Source organism: Bufo gargarizans, chromosome 11 (genome assembly GCF_014858855.1).
Source record: "Bufo gargarizans isolate SCDJY-AF-19 chromosome 11, ASM1485885v1, whole genome shotgun sequence".
NCBI lineage: Eukaryota > Metazoa > Chordata > Amphibia > Anura > Bufonidae > Bufo > Bufo gargarizans.
Window position 1 is genome coordinate 66,812,135 of NC_058090.1, and position 19,907 is coordinate 66,832,041.

Here is a 19,907-nt window from a genome sequence, read left to right on the forward strand (position 1 = left end):
AGACGTTTAAGACAGCACACACACTTAGCAGGCTTCCTGACTTTTTTCTGAGCCTCCTTAGGGACCTGGGAAGAATAACCCCAAATCAGCTATGCTGAATCATACACGGGGATATAGAACATGTAAGCCCCAAACCAGAGAGGTGGAGGAGGAGGAAGCAAGCAACCTGGTACTGTGCTTAAAAAAAAAAAGAAGTAACAGGGCAGATAAGCGCTTCCCCACAGGGGAACTTACGGCAGGCGGCACGGAAGGGTCTCCAGACATGTCTGCACACACAGCACACACACACCGTTGAGTCGTTCGGCACTTCCATGTGCTGTGCCGATGTTTTAACAGGGAGACGCATCCTAAAAGACGTCACTTGCTCAGTCCACCGGAAGTGACACGTCTGCCGCTTACCTGAAGCACTTAGGTGCGCACCCGGGAGCAGGCTCACATATCATAATGGCGTGAGGCCTCCCTCCTTCACCCCTGCCCAGCATTAGTACTAGGACCGCAGGAGGGCAGGGGGAACACCAGGTAAGGTGTAACGGCGTCCTTCATCTCCCACAGGGAGACTCTCTCTGCCCCTGTCCTCTGTAGGGACAGGAAACACTGGTGCTAGGAGGGGGGGATTTAAACCCTCTCTCTGTTCCTGCCCCTACAGAGGTCAGGGGTCAATCTCCTAGTGGCCGTCGTGGTGATGAGGTGGAAATAAAAGGTGCACTTTTTTGGTTATGTGATAATTGACCCAGCACCACTAGCAGTTTATACTTTGTCAAGCTCAGGCCAATCCCAGTAAAGAGGCCGTGTCAGCATATTGCCTGGCAGGTCTCATAAGGCTGACTAAAACAATACCTTTCTTTTGTCAGTATTATGCTAAACATTTGCTGGTTTCATTCTAATCATATATTAAACAAGCAATATGTATATTAGCTTTCTATGTATAGAAATCCACTCATCTAAATGTGGTAAGGCTACAGTAAATGGCTCACAGGGAGTGTTACAAAAGCAGTGCTCCAAGGATTCACGCCTGCCCCTGGTGCTCAAAATACGTTTTCTGTGTGTTCTTTTTTCCTTTTATGGTAGTGTATATTAAAAAAAGGCATTTCAGCCAGGGCAACGCCCACAGAGACCCTGACCAATCGATTCTGTCCAAGTGTTGTGCAGAGAACTGCATGGAGTGCCGAGGTGTAGTACCAGAATAATGGATGAAATTCAGTAGGGGCTGTGGTGTTCCATAAAGCACTACTAACACATGTCTGTGAAGGTTCTCATTTATCCAGGTCATGGTATATATCTGTAAAGAATAAATCAAGGCAACTGGACGTACTGTAGATTTCTTGAAAATGTTTCACTCGTTCTTCCAACGAGCTTTCTTAATTCTGAGTGACCGTACAAGAATTCTGGGAATAAATATGTAACTGAATCCACATCTGGTAATTATATCCAGCATTGGGTCAAAGGTGTTGATTCCATCATCCTAATTGGAGTCAGTAGGTGATAAAGACTTCCCAGAAAAAGGTGTCAAGACCGCATTGTATGTGGCAGACAATAGATGTACGTACGTGTTTTGGATAAGGAGGCCGATTGGTACAAACGAGGCGTGAAGGAGGCCATCTACATAAGAATGGAGAAGCCAAGGTTGAATACAGGCTTCTATTGTCTGCCACATACAATGCGGTCTTGACACCTTTTTCTGGGAAGTCTTTATCACCTACTAACTCCAATTAGGATAATGGACTCAACACCTTTGACCCAATGCTGGATATAATTACCAGATGTGGATTCAGTTACATATTTATTCACAGAATTCTTGTACGGTCACTCAGAATTGAGAAAGCTCATTGGAAGAACGAGTGAAATGTTTTCAAGAAATCTACAGTACGTCCAGTTGCCTTGATTTATTCTTTACAGATACTACTAACACATCAGAAATAGAAATAAATAGTACCATATTTTTTATGTGTAATGAAATATTTCCTAATGACTGAGCTACTTCTGCCAGTTTGGTACTGGCTTACCACTGCACAATGATGAACAGTTAGCCAGTTACATTTTGGCATCTCCTTCACACATGAATAGACCTTTATGAGGTGTGAGTGCAAGAAATAGCAATTTCCACTAAACTAAAAAGTCTTATTTTCTTTTACAAAATGCAAAGATATCAAAGCTTTAAGCTGTGGTGTATTCCAAGATTTAAATTCTATTTATCAAAGATCACTTTTTAAATGTATACACACTCATGCTACAATTACACTTACCTCCTGAAAGGGATTTTTGTTCCTTGGTATAGAACTGTTTTAATGAAGAAGACAAATACATGTTACAGGCATGTTTTTACATGCCTTATTTAATTATAGAGGTTTCATATAAGAGACAAGGTAATCACAAAGAAAAAAAAAAGAAAGAAAAGGGAAATAAAGCATAAGCATAAAAAAATGGATGGATGCTATCAATAGTTTCCCACTACATGCAAGAGGAAAGTGATGGGGATCTACAATTGTCACCTGTCATTTCCGCGTAACATCTTGGGGTCAAAGTATCTGTAATCATCCGTCTCCTGTAAGAGAAAGATTCTATTATGACATTTTAGAGCAGAACATAAAGCTACATTCAACGTTAAAAACGGATAAACTGTCAGTTTTTAACTGACTTTTTTACACTGATGCCTTTTTGAGAAAAAGACGTTGAAAACAGTCCCATTCAGCTTTATGGGGGCCGTGAAAAGGGACACGATAGAACATTTTCTATTTTTTTACTTATATTATTCACTGTCTGTCAAAAAAACTGCTGTGTGAATATCTCCCTAGATTACCATTGTTCTAAAAACGGACACGCGACGGCTGTTTAAAAAAAAAAAGTCCATCACATGTCTGTTTTTTAACAGTAGTGCGAATATAGCCTAAGAAAAACCCTGAAAAACTTGAGATAAAACGATTGTCAGTTTTCCATTTTGCCTCAGTCCATCTTAGATTAGCTTTGGCCCAGAGAAGACAGCGGCATTTCTAAATCGTGTTGACATATGGCTTCTTGGCATGAAACAGCCTATTTCTGGAGGTGTTCCTGAGCCCATGCACCGATTTCCTGTACAGAATCATGTCCATCTTTAATGCAGTTCTGAGTGAGCGCCCGTAGATCACAAGTATTCAATGTTGACCATCGGCCTTGTCCCTTGCGCACATGGAGGGAAATTTATCAAACTGGTGTAAAGGAGAACTGGCTTAGATGCTTTGGAAAATGAAAGGTGGAATCTGATTGGTTGCTATGGGCAACCAAGCCAGTTTTCCTTTACATCAGTTTTGATAAATCTCCCATATGGATTTCTCCAGATTCTCTGAATCTTTTGATGGCGTTATGTACTGTAGATGGTGGGATATTCAAAGACTTTACAATTTTACATTGAACATTTTTCTTACATTGTTCCACAATTTTTAAATGCAGGTTTTCAGATTGGTGAACCTCTGCCTAACATGCTCTCTTTATACCCAGTTATGTGACTTTACATATTCACCCTCCATCTGTTTGCCATCAGTTTGTTGCCACCGTCCCAATATTTTTGAGATGTGTTGCTGCCACCAAGTTCTAAATGAATACATTTTTTCATGAAATGGTAAAATGGCTCACTTTTCAAAATCATGTTTTCTATGTACTATTGTGAATAAAATTTGAATGTATGAGATTTTCAAATCATTGCATTCTGTTTTTATTCACATTTATTGACATTTTAAACAACGTCCCAATTTTGGGGGAATTGGGGTTGTACATCTTATTTGGTTTGATGAAGTGTATATTTAATTAGGATCTGTGGAAGAGAAGTTTTTAAAGTACGTGATATTTTAAACAGACCATATTGTAATATGGATTATTGGTCCAACTGTGAAGGCGGCGCAGGGTTTGAGTTGACCATGCTCTTCTCCACAGCACCTATGCAATGATTAGGATCGTATAACGATTGAAACACTTAAGTGCACGAGGTCTTATCTTGTTGTTGGATAATTTGAAACCTAGTGATTTAATAAAGCACTGGATCCTGAGCTGCTTGGCTGAAGGTCTGGGAGTCTCACTGATGAGCAGTTTTTTTTCTTTGATGTTATACGAGATCCCTGAGTTACCATTCTCCCAGCCACCTCCTGTCCCTCTGACCATCACTAGCAACGCAAGTAGGCTTGAGCAAATCGAGCTTCGGATTATAGAACTTTGTCGTTAATGCTGTTTCTGTACAGTGCTAAAATGTATTCGCTCAGTGTAGCGAACTTCGTCTTGGATTCCTATTTGAATATGTTTTTAAATATGCAGATAGAAATACCATAGTAATTCAAGTTTCGCAGAACTTCTGGCGAGACGAAATTTGGCTACATGCAACCAATACATTTTCTAATATACTTTATTGATTTAGAATTTTTACTAAAGATATTCCCCCCTAAAGTGCAGATTTCCTACGTGCTTTAAATCCACTATTCTCCACACCGCTGACTTGTCTCCACACCGCTGACTTGTGGACTGTGCACTTTATCAATGGGCCACAGAGAAAGAAGTATGGGCACGAGCACACATTGCTGCTCCTGCCTGTGCCCCCCCAAGGTTTACTAAATGCTGGCATGTGCCAGGATTAGCTGAGCGGGCTCCTGCCTGTGCTTGCTTTGCCAAGCTAAAAGCTTACATGCAGGACTTTTAGCTTAGTGAAACAGGCGCAGACAGGAGCCCGCTCCGCTCAGCTAATCCTGGCATAGCACATTGTTACAAGGTAACCATTTGCTATGCCAGCATTTAGTGAACCTCGTCGGGCACAGGCAGGAGTAGCAATGCGTGATCCTGCTGTACTCCATTCTCAACAACTCAGCGATGTCGAGAATACTGAATTTAAAGCCCGTAGGAAATCTGAAGGAATATCTTTTGTAAAAATTCTAAATCAATAAATAAAGTATATTAGAAATATTATTTTTAGGGCATTTGGGACATTTAAAAAAAAACTTGATTAAAAGTTTAGCTACTCTTTAAAATGAATGAATGAGTTATATAATCTGGGTTTGTGCAGTAGAGAAGGTGGGAGAAAAAGGATCAATTGGAAGAAAGACAGACTTCTCTCAGTTGATGTGACCAGGTTCCAGACTCTGCAATAAGATCCATCACTGAACCAAGACATACCACCAGATCTCCCAGAAACAGTACAATATTGTCTGTGTATAGAGATATGCATTCATCCACTGTGCCTACCTTAATGCCTATGACCGTGGGAAATGCACATACCATGTCCTCAGCTCTATACACAAAGTCCCGGTGACAGGTTCCCTTTAACACAGAATGCTTAGTACAATAGGGCTGGAGGGGTTAAAAAATTTTTTATTATTATTTAACTCACATTAATCCACTTGTTCGCGCAGCCCGACTTCTCTTCTTTGAGGAACAGGACCTTTGATGACGTCACTACGCTCATCACATGATCTTTTACCATGGTGATGGATCATGTGATGAGCGCAGTGACGTCATCATAGGTCCTATTCCTACTACACAGCAAAGATGAAGACAGAAGAGAAGCTGGGCTGCGCGAACAAGTGGATTTAGGCGAGTTAAATATATATATATTTTTTTATGCTCTATTGTACTAAGCATTCTGTATTAAGAATGTTATAAGGGAAAATAATAATGATCGGGTGTCCGATTTTCACGCAGCCCCTTTCACTTCTATGGGGCCTGTGTTGCGTGGAAAACGTACAAAGAGGAGCATGCTGCGATTTTCATGCAACGCACAAGTGATGCGTGAAAATCACAGCTCATGTGCACAACCTCATAGAAATGAATGGGTCCGGATTCAGTGTGGGTGCAATGCGTTCCCCTCACGCATCGCACCCGCGCGGAAATCTCGCCCGTTTGAAAGAGGCCTAAGGCCCCTTTCACACAAGTGAGTATTCCATGTGGGTGCAAACACATTGCGCCCACACTGAATCTGGACCCATTCATGCCAACGGGTATGTGTATATGAGCGTCGTTTTTCACGCATCACTTGTGAGTTGTGTGAAAATTGTAGCATGTTCTATATTCTGCGTTTATGACACAACGCTTGCCCCATAGAAGCAAGTGCGGATGCAATGGGTTTTTCACGGATGGTTCCTAAGAGATGTTGTTTGTAAACCTTCAGTTTTTCATCACGAGTGTGAAAAACGCATCAATGCGCATTGCACCTGTGCAATAAAAACTGAACGCAATCGCAGGAAAAACTGAATGAACTTGCTTGTGAAATCACTCATTTTTAACTGAATGCATCCGGACCTAATCTGTATTGCTTGTCTGCAAGGGGTCTAAGAGTTTCTCCAACAATGAAGCAGCCTCCACAGATAGTCTGTAGGGGAGGATGATCCACATATTTTGGAAGCCCTGCGTCTCACCTAGAATTTATTTTATTTGACTCACTTATGTAGCACTAACATATTCTGCAGCACTTTACAAACATTATCATCGCTCTGTCCCCAGTTGGGCTCACAATTAGAGTTGAGCGAACACCTGGATGTTCGGGTTCGAGAAGTTCGGCCGAACATCCCGGAAATGTTCGGGTTCGGGATCCGAACCCGATCCGAACTTCGTCCCGAACCCGAACCCCATTGAAGTCAATGGGGACCCGAACTTTTCGGCACTAAAAAGGCTGTAAAACAGCCCAGGAAAGAGCTAGAGGGCTGCAAAAGGCAGCAACATGTAGGTAAATCCCCTGCAAACAAATGTGGATAGGGAAATGAATTAAAATAAAAATTAAATAAATAAAAATTAACCAAAATCAATTGGAGAGAGGTTCCATAGCAGAGAATCTGGCTTCCCGTCACCCACCACTGGAACAGTCCATTCTCAGATATTTAGGCCCCGGCACCCAGGCAGAGGAGAGAGGTCCCGTAACAGAGAATCTGTCTTCATGTCAGCAGAGAATTAGTCTGCATGTCATAGCAGAGAATGAGGCTTCACGTCAGCCACCACTGCAACAGTCCATTGGCATATATTTAGGCCCAGCACCCAGGCAGAGGAGGGAGGTCCCGTAACAGAGAATCTGTCTTCATGTCAGCAGAGAATTAGTCTGCATGTCATAGCAGAGAATGAGGCTTCACGTCAGCCACCACTGCAACAGTCCATTGGCATATATTTAGGCCCAGCACACACACAGGCAGAGGAGAGAGGTCCCGTAACAGAGAATCTGGCTTCATGTCAGCAGAGAATCAGTCTGCATGTCATAGCAGAGAATGAGGCTTCACGTCAGCCACCACTGCAACAGTCCATTGGCATATATTTAGGCCCAGCACACACACAGGCAGAGGAGAGAGGTCCCGTAACAGAGAATCTGGCTTCATGTCAGCAGAGAATCAGTCTGCATGTCATAGCAGAGAATGAGGCTTCACGTCAGCCACCACTGCAACAGTCCATTGGCATATATTTAGGCCCAGCACCCAGGCAGAGGAGGGAGGTCCCGTAACAGAGAATCTGTCTTCATGTCAGCAGAGAATTAGTCTGCATGTCATAGCAGAGAATGAGGCTTCACGTCAGCCACCACTGCAACAGTCCATTGGCATATATTTAGGCCCAGCACACACACAGGCAGAGGAGAGAGGTCCCGTAACAGAGAATCTGGCTTCATGTCAGCAGAGAATCAGTCTGCATGTCATAGCAGAGAATGAGGCTTCACGTCAGCCACCACTGCAACAGTCCATTGGCATATATTTAGGCCCAGCACACACACAGGCAGAGGAGAGAGGTCCCGTAACAGAGAATCTGGCTTCATGTCAGCAGAGAATCAGTCTGCATGTCATAGCAGAGAATGAGGCTTCACGTCAGCCACCACTGCAACAGTCCATTGGCATATATTTAGGCCCAGCACCCAGGCAGAGGAGGGAGGTCCCGTAACAGAGAATCTGTCTTCATGTCAGCAGAGAATTAGTCTGCATGTCATAGCAGAGAATGAGGCTTCACGTCAGCCACCACTGCAACAGTCCATTGGCATATATTTAGGCCCAGCACCCAGGCAGAGGAGGGAGGTCCCGTAACAGAGAATCTGTCTTCATGTCAGCAGAGAATTAGTCTGCATGTCATAGCAGAGAATGAGGCTTCACGTCAGCCACCACTGGAACAGTCCATTCTCAGATATTTAGGCCCCGGCACCCAGGCAGAGGAGAGAGGTCCCGTAACAGAGAATCTGTCTTCATGTCAGCAGAGAATTAGTCTGCATGTCATAGCAGAGAATGAGGCTTCACGTCAGCCACCACTGCAACAGTCCATTGGCATATATTTAGGCCCAGCACCCAGGCAGAGGAGAGAGGTCCCGTAACAGACAATCTGGCTTCATGTCAGCAGAGAATCAGTCTTCATATCATAGCAGAGAATCAGGCTTCACGTCACCCACCACTGTAAGAGTCAATTTTCATAAATTTAGGCCCAGAACCCAGGCAGAGGAGAAAGGTCCCGTAACAGACAATCTGGCTTCATGTCAGCAGAGAATCAGTCTTCATATCATAGCAGAGAATCAGGCTTCACGTCACCCACCACTGTAAGAGTCAATTTTCATAAATTTAGGCCCAGAACCCAGGCAGAGGAGAAAGGTCCCGTAACAGACAATCTGGCTTCATGTCAGCAGAGAATCAGTCTTCATATCATAGCAGAGAATCAGGCTTCACGTCACCCACCACTGTAAGAGTCAATTTTCATAAATTTAGGCCCAGAACCCAGGCAGAGGAGAAAGGTCCCGTAACAGACAATCTGGCTTCATGTCAGCAGAGAATCAGTCTTCATATCATAGCAGAGAATCAGGCTTCACGTCACCCACCACTGTAAGAGTCAATTTTCATAAATTTAGGCCCAGAACCCAGGCAGAGGAGAAAGGTCCCGTAACAGACAATCTGGCTTCATGTCAGCAGAGAATCAGTCTTCATATCATAGCAGAGAATCAGGCTTCACGTCACCCACCACTGTAAGAGTCAATTTTCATAAATTTAGGCCCAGAACCCAGGCAGAGGAGAAAGGTCCCGTAACAGACAATCTGGCTTCATGTCAGCAGAGAATCAGTCTTCATATCATAGCAGAGAATCAGGCTTCACGTCACCCACCACTGTAAGAGTCAATTTTCATAAATTTAGGCCCAGAACCCAGGCAGAGGAGAAAGGTCCCGTAACAGACAATCTGGCTTCATGTCAGCAGAGAATCAGTCTTCATATCATAGCAGAGAATCAGGCTTCACGTCACCCACCACTGTAAGAGTCAATTTTCATAAATTTAGGCCCAGAACCCAGGCAGAGGAGAAAGGTCCCGTAACAGACAATCTGGCTTCATGTCAGCAGAGAATCAGTCTTCATATCATAGCAGAGAATCAGGCTTCACGTCACCCACCACTGTAAGAGTCAATTTTCATAAATTTAGGCCCAGAACCCAGGTAGAGGAGAAAGGTCCCGTAACAGACAATCTGGCTTCATGACAGCAGAGAATCAGTCTGCATGTCATAGCAGAGAATCAGGCTTCACGTCAGCCACCACTGCAACAGTCCATTGTCATAAATTTAGGCCCAGCACCCAGGCAGAGGAGAGAGGTCCCGTAACAGACAATCTGGCTTCATGTCAGCAGAGAATTAGTCTGCATGTCATAGCAGAGAATCAGGCTTCATGTCAGCCACCACTGCAACAGTCCATTGGCATATATTTAGGCCTAGCACACAGGCAGAGGAGAGGTTCATTCAACTTTGGGTAGCATCGCAATATAATGGTAAAATGAAAATAAAAATAGGATTGAATGAGGAAGTGCCCTGGAGTCCAATAATATATGGTTATGGGGAGGTAGTTAATGTCTAATCTGGACAAGGGACGGACAGGTCCTGTGGGATCCATGCCTGGTTCATTTTTATGAACGTCAGCTTGTCCACATTGGCTGTAGACAGGCGGCTGCGTTTGTCTGTAATGACGCCCCCTGCCGTGCTGAATACACGTTCAGACAAAACGCTGGCTGCCGGGCAGGCCAGCACCTCCAAGGCATAAAAGGCTAGCTCTGGCCACGTGGACAATTTAGAGACCCAGAAGTTGAATGGGGCCGAACCATCAGTCAGTACGTGGAGGGGTGTGCACACGTACTGTTCCACCATGTTAGTAAAATGTTGCCTCCTGCTAACACGTTGCGTATCAGGTGGTGGTGCAGTTAGCTGTGGCGTGTTGACAAAAGTTTTCCACATCTCTGCCATGCTAACCCTGCCCTCAGAGGAGCTGGCCGTGACACAGCTGCCTTGGCGACCTCTTGCTCCTCCTCTGCCTTGGCCTTGGGCTTCCACTTGTTCCCCTGTGACATTTGGGAATGCTCTCAGTAGCGCGTCTACCAACGTGCGCTTGTACTCGCGCATCTTCCTATCACGCTCCAGTGCAGGAAGTAAGGTGGGCACATTGTCTTTGTAGCGTGGATCCAGCAGGGTGGCAACCCAGTAGTCCGCACAGGTTAAAATGTGGGCAACTCTGCTGTCGTTGCGCAGGCACTGCAGCATGTAGTCGCTCATGTGTGCCAGGCTGCCCAGGGGTAAGGACAAGCTGTCCTCTGTGGGAGGCGTATCGTCATCGTCCTGCCTTTCCCCCCAGCCACGCACCAGTGATGGACCCGAGCTGCGTTGGGTGCCACCCCGCTGTGACCATGCTTCATCCTCATCCTCCTCCACCTCCTCCTCATCCTCGTCCTCCTCGTCCTCCAGTAGTGGGCCCTGGCTGGCCACATTTGTACCTGGCCTCTGCTGTTGCAAAAAACCTCCCTCTGAGTCACTTCGAAGAGACTGGCCTGAAAGTGCTAAAAATGACCCCTCTTCCTCATCCTCCTCCTCCTCCTCCTGGGCCACCTCCTGTTCCATCATCGCCCTAAGTGTTTTCTCAAGGAGACATAGAAGTGGTATTGTAACGCTGATAACGGTGTCATCGCCACTGGCCATGTTGGTGGAGTACTCGAAACAGCGCAACAGGGCACACAGGTCTCGCATGGAGGCCCAGTCATTGGTGGTGAAGTGGTGCTGTTCTGTAGTGCGACTGACCCGTGCGTGCTGCAGCTGAAACTCCACTATGGCCTGCTGCTGCTCGCACAGTCTGTCCAGCATGTGCAAGGTGGAGTTCCACCTGGTGGGCACGTCGCATATGAGGCGGTGAGCGGGAAGGCCGAAGTTACGCTGTAGCGCAGACAGGCGAGCAGCAGCAGGATGTGAACGCCGGAAGCGCGAACAGACGGCCCGCACTTTATGCAGCAGCTCTGACATGTCGGGGTAGTTGTGAATGAACTTCTGCACCACCAAATTCAGCACATGCGCCAAGCAAGGGATGTGCGTCAAATTGGCTAGTCCCAGAGCTGCAACGAGATTTCGCCCATTATCACACACCACCAGGCCGGGCTTGAGGCTCACCGGCAGCAACCACTCGTCGGTCTGTTGTTCTATACCCCGCCACAACTCCTGTGCGGTGTGGGGCCTGTCCCCCAAACATATGAGTTTCAGAATGGCCTGCTGACGTTTACCCCGGGCTGTGCTGAAGTTGGTGGTGAAGGTGTGTGGCTGACTGGATGAGCAGGTGGAAGAAGAGGAGGAGGAAGCCGAGAAGGAGGAGGTGGCAACAGGAGGCAAAGAATGTTGCCCTGCGATCCTTGGCGGCGGAAGGACGTGCGCCAAACAGCTCTCCGCCTGGGGCCCAGCTGCCACTACATTTACCCAGTGTGCAGTTAGGGAGATATAGCGTCCCTGGCCGTGCTTACTGGTCCACGTATCTGTGGTTAGGTGGACCTTGCTACAGATGGCGTTGCGCAGTGCACACTTGATTTTATCGGATACTTGGTTGTGCAGGGAAGGCACGGCTCTCTTGGAGAAGTAGTGCCGGCTGGGAACAACATACTGTGGGACAGCAAGCGACATGAGCTGTTTGAAGCTGTCTGTGTCCACCAGCCTAAATGACAGCATTTCATAGGCCAGTAGTTTAGAAATGCTGGCATTCAGGGCCAGGGATCGAGGGTGGCTAGGTGGGAATTTACGCTTTCTATCAAATGTTTGTGAGATGGAGAGCTGAACGCTGGCGTGTGACATGGTTGAGACGCTTGGTGACGGAGGTGGTGGTGGTGGTGTTGGTGGTACATCCCCTGTTTGCTGGGCGGCAGGTGCCAACGTTCCTCCAGAGGCGGAGGAAGAGGCCGAGGCGGCAGCAGCAGAATAGGCCGAGGCGGCAGCAGCAGAAGAGGTAGCAGGGGGAGCCTGAGTGACTTCCTTGGTTTTAAGGTGTTTACTCCACTGCAGTTCATGCTTTGCATGCAGGTGCCTGGTCATGCAGGTTGTGCTCAGGTTCAGAACGTTAATGCCTCGCTTCAGGCTCTGATGGCACAGCGTGCAAACCACTCGGGTCTTGTCGTCAGCACATTGTTTGAAGAAGTGCCATGCCAGGGAACTCCTTGAAGCTGCCTTTGGGGTGCTCGGTCCCAGATGGCGGCGGTCAGTAGCAGGCGGAGTCTCTTGGCGGCGGGTGTTCTGCTTTTGCCCACTGCTCCCTCTTTTGCTACGCTGTTGGCTCGGTCTCACCACTGCCTCTTCCTCCGAACTGTGAAAGTCAGTGGCACGACCTTCATTCCATGTGGGGTCTAGGACCTCATCGTCCCCTGCATCGTCTTCCACCCAGTCTTGATCCCTGACCTCCTGTTCAGTCTGCACACTGCAGAAAGACGCAGCAGTTGGCACCTGTGTTTCGTCATCATCAGAGACATGCTGAGGTGGTATTCCCATGTCCTCATCATCAGGAAACATAAGTGGTTGTGCGTCAGTGCATTCTATGTCTTTCACCGCTGGGGAAGGGCTAGGTGGATGCCCTTGGGAAACCCTGCCAGCGGAGTCTTCAAACAGCATAAGAGACTGCTGCATAACTTGAGGCTGAGACAGTTTCCCTGGTATGCATGGGGGTGATGTGACAGACTGATGGGGTTGGTTTTCAGGCGCCATCTGTGCGCTTTCTGCAGAAGACTGGGTGGGAGATAATGTGAACGTGCTGGATCCACTGTCGGCCACCCAATTGACTAATGCCTGTACCTGCTCAGGCCTTACCATCCTTAGAACGGCATTGGGCCCCACCATATATCGCTGTAAATTCTGGCGGCTACTGGGACCTGAAGTAGTTGGTACACTAGGACGTGTGGATGTGGCAGAACGGCCACGTCCTCTCCCAGCACCAGAGGGTCCACTAACACCACCACGACCATGTCCACGTCCGCGTCCCTTACTAGATGTTTTTCTCATTGTTATGGTTCACCACAACAACAAATATATTATTTGGCCCAATGTATTGTATTCAAATTCAGCGGGATATAAATTTGAGGCCTAGTATTTAGGCGCTGGGTGACCGGTATGGATTTAGTGACAGAATTAGACTTGGAAATGCACAGAAGCGTGTGTGTGTGAAGTTATTCTGAATGACCCAATGTGCACCTTGAATATTATATACCCTTTTAGGGATAGATTTCAAATAGCTCTGATATAGCAGAAACCACTAAATTATGAAATTGCTAAATTGGGAATTGTACTTCAACCCAGAACAAAAAATGTGCTTTGACGGACACTAAATATCTTGCCCAGCAACAACAGTACAACGGTGGGTAACGAGAGATTTAGAGGGAATTAAATTTGAGGCCTAGTATTTAGGCGCTGGGTCACCGGTATGGATTTAGTGACAGAATTAGACTTGGAAATACACAGTAGCGGGTGTGTGTGAAGTTATTCTGAATGACCCTATGTGCACCTTCAATATTATATACCCTTTTAGGGATAGATTTCAAATAGCTCTGATATAGCAGAAACCACTAAATTATGAAATTGCTAAATTGGGAATTGTACTTCAACCCAGAACAAAAAATGTGCTTTGACGGACACTAAATATCTTGCCCAGCAACAACAGTACAGCGGTGGGTAACGAGAGATTTAGAGGGAATTAAATTTGAGGCCTAGTATTTAGGCGCTGGGTCACCGGTATGGATTTAGTGACAGAATTAGACTTGGAAATGCACAGAAGCGTGTGTGTGAAGTTATTCTGAATGACCCAATGTGCACCTTCAATATTATATACCCTTTTTGGGATAGATTTCAAATAGCTCTGATATAGCAGGAACCACTAAATTATGAAATTGCTAAATTGGGAATTGTACTTCAACCCAGAACAAAAAATGTGCTTTGACGGACACTAAATATCTTGCCCAGCAACAACAGTACAACGGTGGGTAACGAGAGATTTAGAGGGAATTAAATTTGAGGCCTAGTATTTAGGCGCTGGGTCACCGGTATGGATTTAGTGACAGAATTAGACTTGGAAATACACAGTAGCGGGTGTGTGTGAAGTTATTCTGAATGACCCTATGTGCACCTTCAATATTATATACCCTTTTAGGGATAGATTTCAAATAGCTCTGATATAGCAGAAACCACTAAATTATGAAATTGCTAAATTGGGAATTGTACTTCAACCCAGAACAAAAAATGTGCTTTGACGGACACTAAATATCTTGCCCAGCAACAACAGTACAGCGGTGGGTAACGAGAGATTTAGAGGGAATTAAATTTGAGGCCTAGTATTTAGGCGCTGGGTCACCGGTATGGATTTAGTGACAGAATTAGACTTGGAAATGCACAGAAGCGTGTGTGTGAAGTTATTCTGAATGACCCAATGTGCACCTTCAATATTATATACCCTTTTTGGGATAGATTTCAAATAGCTCTGATATAGCAGGAACCACTAAATTATGAAATTGCTAAATTGGGAATTGTACTTCAACCCAGAACAAAAAATGTGCTTTGACGGGCACTAAATAACTTTCCCAGCTACAACAGGACAACGGTAACGAGAGATTTAGAGGGATTTAAATTTGAGGCCTAGTATTTAGGCGCTGGGTGACAGGTATGGGTTTAGTGACAGAATTAGACTTGGAAATACACAGTAGCGGGTGTGTGTGAAGTTATTCTGAATGACCCTATGTGCACCTTCAATATTATATACCCTTTTAGGGATAGATTTCAAATAGCTCTGATATAGCAGAAACCACTAAATTATGAAATTGCTAAATTGGGAATTGTACTTCAACCCAGAACAAAAAATGTGCTTTGACGGACACTAAATATCTTGCCCAGCAACAACAGTACACCGGTGGGTAACGAGAGATTTAGAGGGAATTAAATTTGAGGCCTAGTATTTAGGCGCTGGGTCACCGGTATGGATTTAGTGACAGAATTAGACTTGGAAATACACAGTAGCGGGTGTGTGTGAAGTTATTCTGAATGACCCTATGTGCACCTTCAATATTATATACCCTTTTAGGGATAGATTTCAAATAGCTCTGATATAGCAGAAACCACTAAATTATGAAATTGCTAAATTGGGAATTGTACTTCAACCCAGAACAAAAAATGTGCTTTGACGGACACTAAATATCTTGCCCAGCAACAACAGTACAGCGGTGGGTAACGAGAGATTTAGAGGGAATTAAATTTGAGGCCTAGTATTTAGGCGCTGGGTCACCGGTATGGATTTAGTGACAGAATTAGACTTGGAAATGCACAGAAGCGTGTGTGTGAAGTTATTCTGAATGACCCAATGTGCACCTTCAATATTATATACCCTTTTTGGGATAGATTTCAAATAGCTCTGATATAGCAGGAACCACTAAATTATGAAATTGCTAAATTGGGAATTGTACTTCAACCCAGAACAAAAAATGTGCTTTGACGGGCACTAAATAACTTTCCCAGCTACAACAGGACAACGGTAACGAGAGATTTAGAGGGATTTAAATTTGAGGCCTAGTATTTAGGCGCTGGGTGACAGGTATGGGTTTAGTGACAGAATTAGACTTGGAAATACACAGTAGCGGGTGTGTGTGAAGTTATTCTGAATGACCCTATGTGCACCTTCAATATTATATACCCTTTTTGGGATAGATTTCAAATAGCTCTGATATAGCAGAAACCACTAAATTATGAAATTGCTAAATTGGGAATTGTACTTCAACCCAGAACAAAAAATGTGCTTTGACGGACACTAAATATCTTGCCCAGCAACAACAGTACACCGGTGGGTAACGAGAGATTTAGAGGGAATTAAATTTGAGGCCTAGTATTTAGGCGCTGGGTCACCGGTATGGATTTAGTGACAGAATTAGACTTGGAAATACACAGTAGCGGGTGTGTGTGAAGTTATTCTGAATGACCCTATGTGCACCTTCAATATTATATACCCTTTTTGGGATAGATTTCAAATAGCTCTGATATAGCAGGAACCACTAAATTATGAAATTGCTAAATTGGGAATTGTACTTCAACCCAGAACAAAAAATGTGCTTTGACGGGCACTAAATAACTTTCCCAGCTACAACAGGACAACGGTAACGAGAGATTTAGAGGGATTTAAATTTGAGGCCTAGTATTTAGGCGCTGGGTGACAGGTATGGGTTTAGTGACAGAATTAGACTTGGAAATACACAGTAGCGGGTGTGTGTGAAGTTATTCTGAATGACCCTATGTGCACCTTCAATATTATATACCCTTTTTGGGATAGATTTCAAATAGCTCTGATATAGCAGGAACCACTAAATTATGAAATTGCTAAATTGGGAATTGTACTTCAACCCAGAACAAAAAATGTGCTTTGACGGGCACTAAATAACTTTCCCAGCTACAACAGGACAACGGTAACGAGAGATTTAGAGGGATTTAAATTTGAGGCCTAGTATTTAGGCGCTGGGTGACAGGTATGGGTTTAGTGACAGAATTAGACTTGGAAATACACAGTAGCGGGTGTGTGTGAAGTTATTCTGAATGACCCTATGTGCACCTTCAATATTATATACCCTTTTTGGGATAGATTTCAAATAGCTCTGATATAGCAGAAACCACTAAATTATGAAATTGCTAAATTGGGAATTGTACTTCAACCCAGAACAAAAAATGTGCTTTGACGGACACTAAATATCTTGCCCAGCAACAACAGTACAGCGGTGGGTAACGAGAGATTTAGAGGGAATTAAATTTGAGGCCTAGTATTTAGGCGCTGGGTCACCGGTATGGATTTAGTGACAGAATTAGACTTGGAAATACACAGTAGCGGGTGTGTGTGAAGTTACTCTGAATGACCCTATGTGCACCTTCAATATTATATACCCTTTTTGGGATAGATTTCAAAGAGCTCTGATATAGCAGGAACCACTAAATTATGAAATTGCTAAATTGGGAATTGTATTTCAACCCAGAACAAGAAATGTGCTTGAACGGACACTAAATAACTCGCCCAGCTACAGCACTAGGGACAGATTTAGCTGGATATAAATTTGAGGCCTAGTATTTAGGCGCTGGGTGACCGGTATGGATTTAGTGACAGAATTAGACTGGGATATGGCCAAAAAATAAACAGACTATTGCTGGTTAAATGCACTTGGTGTGACAGCTTCACCCTGATGTAGGCTTTAGCCAAAAAACAACCACACCATTGAGGGTTAAATGCACTTGGTGACAGGCGCAGCTTGCCCCTGATTTTGTATATGGCCAAAAAATGAACAGACTATTGCTGGTTAAATGCACTTGGTGTGACAGCTTCACCCTGATGTAGGCTTTAGCCAAAAAACAACCACACCATTGAGGGTTAAATGCACTTGGTGACAGGCGCAGCTTGCCCCTGATTTTGTATATGGCCAAAAAATGAACAGACTATTGCTGGTTAAATGCACTTGGTGTGACAGCTTCACCCTGATGTAGGCTTTAGCCAAAAAACAACCACACCATTGAGGGTTAAATGCACTTGGTGACAGGCGCAGCTTGCCCCTGATTTTGTATATGGCCAAAAAATGAACAGACTATTGCTGGTTAAATGCACTTGGTGTCACAGCTTCACCCTGATGTAGGCTTTAGCCAAAAAACAACCACACCATTGAGGGTTAAATGCACTTGGTCGCAGCTTGTGCTGGCGCACCACAAGACACAAAATGGCCGCCGATCACCCCAGAAAAATGAGACTGACAAACGGTCTGTGCAGCCTAAAAACAGTGAGCAATTGAGGATCAGCAGCTCAATGATCCACAGCTGCAGATCGATCAGTTAATCAAGTCCTTTGGAGGAGTTAATCTGCCTAATCTCGCCCTACTGTCGCAGCCGCAACCTCTCCCTACGCTAATCAGAGCAGAGTGACGGGCGGCGCTATGTGACTCCAGCTTAAATAGAGGCTGGGTCACATGGTGCTCTGGCCAATCACAGCCATGCCAATAGTAGGCATGGCTGTGATGGCCTCTTGGGGCAAGTAGTATGACGCTTGTTGATTGGCTGCTTTGCAGCCTTTCAAAAAGCGCCAAGAAAGCGTCACAAAAGCGCGAAGAAAGCGACGAACACCGAACCCGAACCCGGACTTTTACGAAAATGTCCGGGTTCGGGTCCGTGTCACGGACACCCCAAAATTCGGTACGAACCCGAACTATACAGTTCGAGTTCGCTCATCCCTACTCACAATCTAAGTTCCCGATCAGTATGTCTTTGGATTGCGGGAGGAAACCAGAGTACCAAGAGGAAAATCACACAAACACAGGGAGAACATGCAAACTCCAAGCAAATGTTGTCTTTGGTCGGATTCGAACCTGGGATGTAACTTGAACTATGTTGGAAAGGCCCTGTTGAGCCCTAACTATGATGGCCAAGAGGTGTCCTGAGCTTTCTATGCCAGTCTTGATATTCCCCTGCCCCGCTGGTGGATGCCCAGTAAATGTACCTAGAATTAAATCTACACCATCTCATGGCTGACATAGATTTCAGTCATCATTTACACCAGAAAACTCTGCAAATGGGCCAAGAATTGATTTATATTTTACCCTGTACTAAATTACCGAACACATTTTCTTTCCACGAAAGACCCAAAAGAGATCAAATCAATAACCATAAAATGGTTTACTTAATAAATAAAAAATGTGGAGAGGATATAATGTTCTCTCTAATTTTAGGCTGTAAAAGGTTAGCTCAGTGTCTAAACATTTTTGATTTCCCTACATTTGCAGTGGGGGGGATAGACCTGGCACAAAATTTGGTGCACTACAGGCTCCGCAACATAGAATAGTTATGTCTGGAAACAGGCCGGGCATCCACATGGAGATGGGACTTTGTATACAAACACATTTCCCTCAGAATCATCAGTTTACGAGCTCTTGGCAAATGAATCCATTTTTAGGAGGGCGTCCGGCTGGGGCCACAGTTCTTTCCAGAACACATGCACTATTTTTTTTTCTCATTTTATTTGCAGCTGGGAGCAAATAAACTAAAACCGCCAATAACAAAAAACACAAACATAAGGAGAAAAATAAAAACAACTGGTAGGAACAGAGCGATCCAGAAAATGATTAATGATGGATGAAAGACTAAAGCGATTCAACCTTTTTGTGCTAAAACAAATGTCGCTTATTACATCGGAAATTGCACCCCACATAGAAAAAAATAGATCACCTGTTAAGCAGCACATTATTATGTCATACAAGGTGACAGCAGCAGGAGTGTGTTACCCCCGGGGATAGTAACCCCTTCTTACCGGATTGGACTTCACTTCCAATAGGCTATCAAGGACCCGAGTGACTGGCAGGTTCTAAAAAGAGGACAATTGGCAAAATGGAAACATCAGTATATAGAATTGGGACGCACAATTTTATTGTAAGATTTATCACAAAATGTTTGATATCACTGGGGAGTAGCCACATAGACGTCTGGCTTCAATCAGTGACATCGTCCAGCTACCATTCGGAGTAGACACATTTACTATGGGCTCAGTGGGAGATGTCACAGAAAGTTCTGTGCCCAGTGTCCGGATCAAATGTCCAAACATATTCACAAAGCTTCTTGTTTTGCACAGCCAAAACCAACAGGATGGGGGAACTGGGCAGGATAGGAATGCGGCTTGATTAACCCATAAGAG

The 19,907-nt window shown here is 44.8% G+C and overlaps 1 protein-coding gene across 2 annotated transcripts in view; it reads right to left on the reverse strand.

Moving 5' to 3' along the window:
- SCFD1 (sec1 family domain containing 1) overlaps nucleotides 1-19,907 on the reverse strand; it is a 173,304-nt gene that overhangs the window by 17,763 nt on the left and 135,634 nt on the right. For both annotated transcript variants that reach the window (XM_044271921.1, XM_044271923.1), the window contains exons 20-22: nucleotides 19,527-19,580; nucleotides 2,490-2,542; nucleotides 2,244-2,277 (exon numbers count right to left, since the gene is read on the reverse strand). In XM_044271921.1, the coding sequence (XP_044127856.1) occupies nucleotides 2,244-2,277; nucleotides 2,490-2,542; nucleotides 19,527-19,580 (141 nt within the window). The remainder of the gene's footprint in view (nucleotides 1-2,243; nucleotides 2,278-2,489; nucleotides 2,543-19,526; nucleotides 19,581-19,907) is intronic.